The sequence below is a fragment of the Thamnophis elegans genome, chromosome 14, assembly GCF_009769535.1.
Source record: "Thamnophis elegans isolate rThaEle1 chromosome 14, rThaEle1.pri, whole genome shotgun sequence".
Taxonomy (NCBI): domain Eukaryota; kingdom Metazoa; phylum Chordata; class Lepidosauria; order Squamata; family Colubridae; genus Thamnophis; species Thamnophis elegans.
In genome coordinates, this window is record NC_045554.1 from 18,118,972 (window position 1) to 18,129,747 (window position 10,776).

Here is a 10,776-nt window from a genome sequence, read left to right on the forward strand (position 1 = left end):
TAGGACAATGTCATCTTGTTTTTTTGGATTCCCCCTCTTCTCTTTGAAGCGTGTCCTCTGCCTCAAAGATGGTCAAATATTCCAAGAAGTGATGGATGGAGTCCTTCAAGCAGTGGGGACGGTGATCAACCTTACTCATTTGTCTTCTGGTCAGAAGTCTTTTCAAATGGTCTTAGTTTTGTGAGAACTACCCAGAGGATCCCAAAGATCTGAGATTGTTGTCTCCATCACAACACTGAAAAAATCATAAGCCTAGTAGCACTATTTATAAATTAGTGCCATTGGGGCCCTGGGCACAGAAGAGAACAACTCACCCTGGCCAAGTCAGCACAGGATAACTCACTGCAGGACAATTCAACAATTCAATTTAATTATTTTTAAATATATTAATAATTTAATTATTAATTGTTTTATTCCACCATGTCTTTGATATTCATGTAACTCTTGTCCTGCAGCGAGTTTTCCCGCAGCAAGTTGGCCATGGTGAGTTGGCCATGACAGGTTGGCCATGACAAGTTGGCCATGACAAGTTGTCCATAATGAGTTGGCCATGGTGAGTTGGCCATGGTGAGTTGGCTGTGGTGAGTTGGCCATGACAAGTTGGCCATGGAGAGTTGGCCATGGTGAGTTGGCCATGGTGAGTTGGCTATGGTGAGTTGGCTGTGGTTAGTTGACTGTGGTGAGTTGGCCATGGTGAGTTGGCTGTGGTGAGTTGGCCATGGTGAGTCGGCTGTGGTGAGTTGGCCATGGTGAGTTGGCTGTGGTGAGTTGGCCATGGTGAGTTGGCCGTGGTGAGTTGGCCATGGTGAGTTGGCTGTGGCATGTGGGTTGTGGCGAGTTGGCCATGACAAGTTGGCCATAGTGAGTTGGCCATGGTGAGTTAGTTGGCCATGGTGAGTTGGCCATGGTGAGTTGGCCATGGTGAGTTGGCCATGGTGAGTTGGCCATGGTGAGTTGGCTGTGGCATGTGGGTTGTGGCGAGGTTGGCCGTGATGAGTAGCCATAGACACACCACACACCCCCGGACAAGGCAAGAAGCTCTGTTGCTGCAGACCATGGAAAGGCACCATTTGACGAACCGACGGGCCACCTCTGCTATGTTAGCCTTGGCCTGGAGTTCCTTCTACAGCTGGCTTAATTAGGTGGCCATTGAAGATAATATAGATATCTGATTCCTCACTGTAGATTGCGTTCTCCCGCTCCAGCTTGAACATTCGTACCCAGACCTCGTCTCCTTCCAGGAGGTCCAGCATGATACTTTGGCTCTGCATGATGCTCCTCTCGCTGGGCTGAGAGTAGAGAATGGCCACTTGATCTTCATTCTTCATGATGTGCAGGTAGGTCTCCTTGTAGTTCAGGTGTGGACAGTCAGGTTGAAGAAGTAGATCCCTGGGACGTAGCAGAAGAAGCTTCCCGTAAACATGTTGAAATGCTTGTAGAGGTTGACAAACTCCTGTGTCAAAAGTGACCCGCTGGTAGTAATCAAAACTGTGGAGGGGTTTGCTGCGTCCGATCGAAAAGGCCGCATAATGCTGCTTGCAGGAATGGCCTGGTGGGGCCCACCTGACCCTTTTCTCCTTTCTGGCCATGGGATCCCTGCAGGCCTGGCTCACCTGATTGCCTTCGAGCCCTGCAAGTCCTCGTTCCCCATCTCACCTTTTTCTCCTAGGGAGACAAGGAGGAATAAAGTGTCACAAATTTAGGTGGTGTGAAACGCTTGCCCTGCCCTTTTTTTCCCAGTTCTCTTTTCCTGCCAAAGAGGGCGCTGTGGGAGTAGGGATTTTGCTTTCTTTGTTGGGTTATTTTGGGCTGATTTAAGAGCTGGACATGATAGAGAAGATGTTTCCCAGTCATAGAGCTAGAGGGCTGGAAAGGACCTTGGAGGTCTTGTTCTGACCTAGCCTTTGCAAGCAATGAGAAACCACTTATGAGTAAAACAAACCCCTTTTTTCTTTAAAACAGGGCATGAACAGTCTTTATCCACATTGGATAGACAATACCAATTAGTCACAAATGAAAGTCCACATGTTCATTATTCTCATGAGAACTCAAGATTTAAAAAGTCCTTCAATGATTAAGCCAAGCAGAAACAGTAAGTGCTTGTCACACTGGCTGAGGCAATTCACTCCCTGTTCTTTCCCAGTCGGTGTTCTGACCGAGGCTTCCCAAGAGCATGAAGCCAACTCCTTGTCCCAATAAAACCCCTTTTATTAGATTAAAGGGAATTCCTCTCCATCAAAGTCCCAGCAAATAGTCTTTCATGAAGTTTCACAACTACAGACTTTTATCAGGCTTGGAGAGCTGCCAGGCCAATATCTCCCAAACGCCTAGCTGTAGCAGCAATTATTTGGCAAGAAGTCAGGAACAGATCTTCGCCCTAATGAACTGAACTAATTGCCTCCTGCAAACTCCACTCCCATTTCGCTCCTCTTTATTCCTTATGGGAGGGGCCATTCACCATCCACCTATGGCCTTACTCCCAAGTCGACCCCTGTTCCTTAGCTGTTCCCTTTGTGTGGCAACTCTGTCATGCGCACCACTGGGAACAGGCTCCAGCTGTTCTTCTGCCCAACTGATATCTGAACTCTGAAGGCAGTGGTAAACTGCGGATAGCCCTGCCCCCCTCTCTGCCTCCAACGTATCCAAGCCTTCCCCAGACTCCAGGACTGGCCCATGTTCCCACCCCCACCCCACCTCCTCACTGTCTGAGTCTGCCACCAGCTCTGCTGGCTGCTGGTTGGCCACAACAGTAGGGAGACTCAGTTTGGCACCTCAAATACAGAGCAATTAGTCCTGACAAACCTTTTTTCTGGCAAAGGAATCCGACTTGATTGATGTATACTGGAAAACAGACAACTGGCCACTCCTAAACCTCTCCTATTTATTTCTCAGCCAGAGAGGGGGTGGCTAGCATCTACAACTTCTTTTCGCTCAGAGCCAGCTTATTGCCTTCTGTTGCTCCTCCTCTTCTCTCTGTGCATACTGCATCTGGGATGGGTCCCATCTGTTCCTCCCCCTCATTCAGCTCAGGCCCCAAAGATAGTTGCCTCTCCACCTGGGGGCAGACAGAAGGCCCTGGTTCTCCACCTGCTTCTGCTTCCTCATCAGAGCCTTCCAAAGACTCTGAAGCCAGCCCAGGCATCCCCTCCCCCTCTCCTCATCTGACTCTGCTGGTAGCTCTGCTGGCAGATGACAGGCCACAATAGCCTTGTGGTCTAAATGCCCTGCGAGCAAAGACTCCAATGGAGAACTCCTTTCCTAGTATCTCTCCTGAATGGAAGGATGGGAAGCCAGGAGATATTGAAACAGGTAGTCCTTGACTCCAGGTTATACAGTCATGACAGCTGTAAGGTAGGACATCATGTCATGTGACTGGCCCAACTTAAAAGTAGGGAAAGCCGAAGGGAACACATTTGCAAACATAAGAAAATGCAAGAATTGTCATGTTCACCTAATCCTATTAATAGGGATTTTTCAACGTGATTAATCTGTACCACTTCATTGCAGTCTGTGATCCTGCATGAGAATGGCCTTGGGAAATCAGGTGAAGAGATATACTGCTCGGAGAATGTTCTGATAAGAAACCAGCTGGATGATGGGTGGTGCTGTCCCTGAGTTAATGGGCCATAAAAGTGACAGTGAAATAATTGTACTTTCAGACTGGCATGATTCTGAAATGTAGCTTTACAATAAAGTGGAAGTAGCCTGCGTGGCTGTATGTAGGTGACGAGCCTGAGTTCGAGGGAGGGATCCAGTGGTGGGTTCCAGCCGGTACAGCTCAGTACAGCCATACTGGTAGTAGCCGGGAGCAGCTAATAGCGTACAGGTCCAGTGGCCTGTTTGGCCCACCCACTCGCTCATGTTGTATACCAGTTTTTAAAGCAACCAGCCAATTGCACACGCACGCACAGCGTGTGGCACCTGCACGACCGCCAACAAGCAGCTGGATGTTGCAGGGGCGGTGGAGTGCACATGCATGCATGGCGCGCATGCACGAACAGGACACTCAGCCCCGTGAGTAGCTTACCGGTAGCGACGGGGAGAGGAACCCACCACTGGAGGGGTCAAACACGTCATCACTCTTGAGTCCCTTGGCACCCACAAGAGATCTAAGTCCAGCCATCCTGGATTCCATTTGACTCTTATCTATTGTCAAATGGCTTGGACCATCAACACTTCAGATTCTTATAGAGAGCTTGCAATAAACCCTTATGTACATTTGGACCATCAGAGTTTCCTGACTGTCGTGCACAACACGGTGTTTCCTATCTGGTTTATGTGACACAAGAAGAGATCCAGATCAGAGCTTTGGAGAAATGGAGGGTGCAGGGGAAATATATCAAAGAGATCGCTTGCCTTTTAAGATGTGGATATCAATGGTGGGCTGGATCTTAGGGGTCGGCATAACGAGAGTCGGTGGTCATCCGTGCGAATCGGGAAGCAGTGATGGAGGCCGGCTGCTCGTCCTGCCCGCAGCATCTTACACACGGTGGAGGCCTCCCGGCCCTCTTCTTTGGGGGTGCCTTTTCACCCGGAAGACTGCTGGCATGCAGAAAACACACCAAGAGCAGGAGAAAGGTGGGATGCATCTTTAACTGACCAAAGAAGAGATGGGTAAGTGGTTTTTAAAAAGGAAACTCAGCTGCTGTCAGGCCTGCAGCGATCTTTTCTTTTGGATCTTTGGCTTGCCACACTTTCTATTAGTCTGCTATGCATTTTCTATTGTGGGAAAATAGGAGGGGGGATTGTAAGGAGTGGCATACTATGTAGCCATAACAAAATTATTTCTAGAAAGCCAAGGTCATCCTTTGTCTCTGCACCTGACCGGAACTGGATGGGTGGAAGCTGCCAGCATGGCAGTGGGAGATTGGACCATGGGATAGACTTATGGGGGAGGGGGGGCAAGATCTTGAACTTTCAACTGGGTGGGGAAAACCGGGAAGCTTTCAGATTCAGGTTTTCCCAGATGTGCCAACATGGCTCTCTTAATAAATTGAAACTTTGAACAATACTTTGCCTTGGACTCTGATTTACTTTTGGGTGTTATTTGGAACCCTGACAGCTGCTCTTCTAGAAATATCTGCCCCATTAAAAAATTTCACAGAGTGGGGAGACAGGTGTGCTGCTGTTTCCTGCCAACCTGATAGCCTAGTAGGAGAAAGATACAGGAACTCCTTGACTAGCGACTACAACTGACTCTAGAATTTCTGTTGCTAAGCGAGACATTAGTTAAGAGATTTTAGCAATAGAAATACCACTTAGACATATACCACTTCACGGTACTTTACAGCTCTCTCTAAGCGGTTTACAGAGTCAGCCTCTTGGTCCCAACAATCTGGGTCCCATTTTACCCATCTCGGAAGGATGGATGGCTGAGTCAACCTTGAGCCTGTTGGTCAGGATCGAACTGCTGGCAGTGGGCAGAGTTAGCTTGCAATACTGCATTCTAACCACTGGGTGGGAAGGGAGGAAGGGAGGTTGGGAGGGAGGGAGGTTGGGAAGGAGGGAGGGAGGTTGGGAGGGAGGGAGGAAGGAAGGAATAGCAATAGCACTTAGACTTATATACCACTTCACAGAGCTTTTACAGCCCTCTCTAAGCAGTTTACAGAATCAGCCTTTTGCCCCCAACAATCTGGGTCCTCATTTTACCCACCTTGGAAGGATGGATGGCTGAGTCAACCTTGAGCCGGTGAGATTTGAAACTGCTGAACTGCAGTGCTGCACTGCAGGTGGGGCAAAACTGAGCGGAGGTGGCATAGTGGTTCGACCACGTTGCCACCTCGGCTCAGTTTGCCCCATTTTACATTTTGCCCCATTTTACGTTTTGCCCCATTTTACAAACTTTCTTGCCTCATTTGTTAAGTGAATCACTGCAGTTATTAAATTAGCAATATGACTGTTAAGTGAATCTGACTTCCCTGTTTATTTTGCTCATCAGAAGCTTACAAAAAGTGATCACATAATCCTGGGACATAAATATGAGTCAGTTGCCGAGTGTCTGAATTTTGATCATGTAACCACGCTGGGATGCTTGTAAGTGTGAAAAAGGGTCCTAAGTTACTTTTTTCAGTGCCGTTGTAACTTTGAATTGTCACTAAAAGAGGACTACCTGTGGACTTTTCAGCCGTATGTCAGCAGTAGTGTCCCCAGGGGCTAGGAAGTGGCATTGCAGTTATCCATAGGGTTTCCTGCCTGAGCAGGAGATTGGAGTAGAAGACCTCCAAGCCAAGGTCCCTTCCTGTTTGTTCTGTTCTGTTCTGTTCTGTGCTCTGCTATGCTATGCTATGCTATGCTATGCTATGCTATTCTACTCTATTCTCTATTTTCTAATTCTTCATTCCATTATTCTTCTATTCTACTCTGTCTCTTCTTTTCTCTAATTCTTCATTTCATAATTTTCTATTCTATTCTACTCTATTCTCTAATTCTCCATTACATTATTCTTATATTCTATTCTATTCTGTTCTATTCTATTCTATTTTCACCATTTAGAACTTCCCAGCTGGCTTAAGAACATTTTTCACAGTTCCAACTATTGTAGCGTCCCCATGAACATGTGATCAAATTTCAGATGCTTGACAACTGGCTCATACTTATGACCGTTACAGTGTCCCAGGGTCACGTGATCCCCTTTTGTGACCTTCTGACAAATAAAGTCAATGGGGAAGCCAGATGCACTTAACAACCAGGTTACTAACTTTTCAACTGCAGTGATTCACTTAACAACGGCAGCAAAATGGGTCTTAAAATGGGGAAAAAACTCACTTACCATATATCTCACTTAGCAACAAAAAAATTGGGCTCAATTGTGGTTGTTAGTTGAGGACTACCTGTATTCCTCCTAGGACAATTTAGAAAATGTCTCTCCTTGGAAATTAAAGCAAACCTTCTAATTTCTAATTCTTTTCCCTCCCCAGCCCATCCCATTTTCTTTTCAGGTTGATAGAAAGTAACACATTGATGCAGAATAAAGGAAGCTGTTGAAAAAGAGACTTTTCTTCCACAAAAATCCATTTTCTGTTTTGTTCTGAATTCCTTTTAAGAGAATGGCAAAAAGAATCAAACATCCCAGTTCCATTTAGCAATGTAATATAAAATCATACCATAATACAATTTCATATAGTTTATTTAAAAACGGGACTTATTTGAATCAGGTTGTATTAGAGGAGCATGAGAGGAGCTTTTCCCTTCAACCCCGAACAATTTGTGTTTTGATTATAATGACAGCACACAAGAGGAAAGTAGGTTGAAGTGGTGTGGAAAAGAAATAGCATTTGTTCTAGTAGCACAAGAATGTGCAGCCACAACCTTGGATTGCAGAAAGGAAAACAAGGGGCCAAATCATGCTCAGCAGAAACAATGCTTAGACGTCGACGTGATCATGTAATATTCTTCATTGCCTTTTAATATTCAGCAAAGCAAAATAAACCTTCAACTAGGCTACTTAGACGAGGTAAAGTATAAATACCTGCCCAGAGTTTTAACAGACCACATCACATATAGGAGCACAAATAGAATAGAATGGAGTGAGTGGTGGAGTAGAGTAGAATGGAATGGAATTGGAATTGGAATTGGAATGGAAAGAATAGAATAGAATAGAATAGAATAGAATGGAATGGAATGGAATGGAATGGAATGGAATGGAATTGGAATGGAAAGAATAGAATAGAATGGAATGGAATGGAATGGAATTGGAATGGATAGAATAGAATAGAATAGAATAGAATAGAATAGAATAGAATAGAATAGAATAGAATAGTTGGAAGGTACCTTGGATGTCTTCTAATCCAGTGTTTTCCGTGGCACACTAGTGTGCCGTGACATAGTGTAAGGTGTGCCGTGGGAAAAACACTTTATATATAGTCAATATAGGCACAGAGTTAATTTTTTTTAACATTTTCTAATGGTGGTGTGCCTCGTGATTTTTTTCATGAAAAAAGTGTGCCTTTGCACAAAAAAACACTGAAAAACACTGTTCTAATCCAACCCCCTGCTTAGGCAGGAGATCAGACACATGATTATCCAATCTCTTATTTAAAAACTTCCAGTGATGGAGCACCCACAACTTCTGGAGGCAAGTTGTTCCACTGATTAATTGTTCTAACTGTCAGGAAATTTCTCCTCAGTTCTAAGTTGCTTCTCTCCTTGATTAGTTTCCACCCATTGGTTCTTGTGCTACCCTCAGGTGCTTTGAAGAATATTTTGACTCCCTCTTCTTTGTGGCAACCCCTGAGATATTGGAACACTGCTATCATGTCTCCCCTAGTCCTTCTTTCTCTTAAACTAAACATACCATTTCCTGCAACTGTTCTTCATATGTTTTAGTCTCCAGTGACCTGGGATGCTGCCAGTTGCCAAACTTTCACTTCTGGTCACATCGTGGGGATGCTGATTGGTTGTAAGTGTGCAGATAGACAGGTTGAAAGTCATTTTTTAAAATACCATTGTGACTCTGAATAGTCACTACACAAATGGTTATAAGTCGAGGATCACCTGTAAACATGTTACTATAGGTTCAAATGGCCTGGATTTTGGAGTTAAAAACAAGAGTTTGGGGCAGCCAAGTTTTTTAAGGCCCATGTAAGATTGATGGTGCACACAATAACCCCATACAGACAACATCAAGGATCACAAAACTGGCTGGCAAGGAGAATTTAAAAATAAAAACAGAGAAGGCCTTGAAAATGGCTTTTCTCTCCAAGCCAGAAAACAGCCCCAAAAAGCAATTTTGCTTCTAGGAGGAAAACTCTTTTGAATGTTTGAAAACATTTTAGATTGTGTTTACTATATTGGATTTTTGATCAATGGCTGCAATTAGATTGAAGTCATGCTAGGCAACAACAGAGGGTTAAAAAAAAATCAAGATGTTCAGGGCAACATAATAAATGCCTTTTAAAGTGTGTCCTTCGCAATGCCCTTGCAAAAAGGAAAGGGTCAGCTCAACCATGCTAACCCCAGGGATAGACAGGGGCACATCTGCAATTCAGTTCAGAGGACTGAGTCAATTTTGAAGGACCAAAACCTCGGGACGGGTGATCTTTCTAGAAGTAAAGAGCCCATCTGCCTTGGAATATTAACCAAGGAGAGAAGCAACCTGGAATTGTGGAGAAACTTCCTAACACTGAGAGCAATCATCCAGCGGAACAGCTTGCCACCAGAGGGTGTGGATGCTTCATCACTGGAGGTTTTTAAGAAGAGACTAGATAACCACTTATCTGGAATGGCAGAGGGAAGGGGTGTTAAAACTTGGGAACTTTAAGATGCTGGCTGGGGAATTCTGGGAGTTGAAGTCCACAAGTCTTAAAGTTCCAAGGTTTGGGACACTCCTGATATAGGGTCTCCTGCTTGAGCAGGAGGTTGGACTAGAAGACTTTCATATTATTGCTTTATAAAACCCTAGTAAGACCACACCTGGAATGCTGCAACCAATTTTGGTCACCACACTACAAAAAAGTTGTTGTGGACAAACTTCAGAGAAGAGCAACTAAGATGATCAAAGTCCTGGAGACTAAAACGTACAAAGAACAGCTGCAGGATCTGGGCTTGGTTACTCTAAAGAAAATAAGAATTGGGGTGACAAGATAGCAGTATTCCAGTATTTGAGGGGCTGCCACAAAGAAGAGGGGGTCAAATAATTCTCTAAAGCATCAGAGGGCAGGACAAGAAACAATGGGTGGAAACTAACCAAAGAGAGAAGCAACCTGGAATTAAGGAGAAACTTCCTCACAGTGAGGACAGTAACCAGTGGAACAGCTTGCCTTCAGAAGTTGTGGGTGCTCCATCACTGGAGGTTTTTAAGAAGAGACTAGCTGTCACTTATCTGAAGTGATATAGGTTCTTCTGCTTGAGCAGAGGGCTGGGCTAGAAGACCTCCAAGGTCCCTTCCTGCTCTGTTATTCTGAATACACTGAGGGATGCATTGGGAAAAAACAAAAAAAATAAGATAGTTTTCAACTTGCCACCAGTCATTAATGGCCATTCAAACTTACAATGGGCTTTTTAAAAAGTCACTTACGATGGATACAGTCGGTATCCAAAGTTATTACTGAAAAAAATAGAAGCATTGAACATTGATCCACCTCAGAATTCAAAGTGTATGTTTTATTTTGCCTAAAAGTCAGGCCAGCCCAGACCTCCTAATCATGACATTCCCTCCTGCTTGACTTTTCCAGCTTGATTCATTCCAGTTGTTTGAAAGCAGATGTTGAAAAGGAGCAATGTCTTCCTGCCCTTCCTATTTCGGGTGCTCTCCTTTCAAATTATATACATATGGGACATAAACACTGAACACAAAGCACAATATCTCTCTCTGCGTTCTTTCTAAACAGTCAATCAATTTGTTTTCTTTCTTTTCAAAGAAAAGAGAATTTCAGGGAAATTACTCTGGGGATAATCTGATGTACTGCCTCTAAGTGAATTGCTCACTGGCCAAGCCTGCAGATATCCTGCTATTAACTAGAAACATCTCTCTGGTGATATGGAGTTCCTAGCTTCCCACAATTTCATAGGAAGAAGTTGCTTGCTTGCTTGTTGCAAGTTGGTTAGTTTTAGTTAGTTCATTATAATTCAAACTCTGAAGTTTTTCTGCTACTCAGAATAATAGAAAAATGTGTGACTGGAAATATTAACAGCAGTACAGATAGTCCTTGACTTATGACCACAATTGAACCCAAAGTTTATGTAGCTAAGTGAAACATTTCACTGAGAGCACCAAGATAAATTCCTTGTGTGTCAAATCACACTCGGCCAATAAAGAATTCTATTCTACTCTACTCT

The 10,776-nt window shown here is 44.4% G+C and overlaps 1 protein-coding gene across 1 annotated transcript; it reads right to left on the reverse strand.

Moving 5' to 3' along the window:
- Positions 1-982: 982 nt before the first annotated feature.
- Positions 983-4,589, reverse strand: C1QTNF8 (C1q and TNF related 8). The gene is given in 7 exon segments (XM_032231037.1): positions 983-1,357; positions 1,360-1,453; positions 1,455-1,556; positions 1,558-1,621; positions 1,623-1,665; positions 4,357-4,399; positions 4,401-4,589. Coding segments are annotated over 7 exon segments (792 nt in total). The 3' UTR covers positions 983-1,100.
- Positions 4,590-10,776: the final 6,187 nt, after the last annotated feature.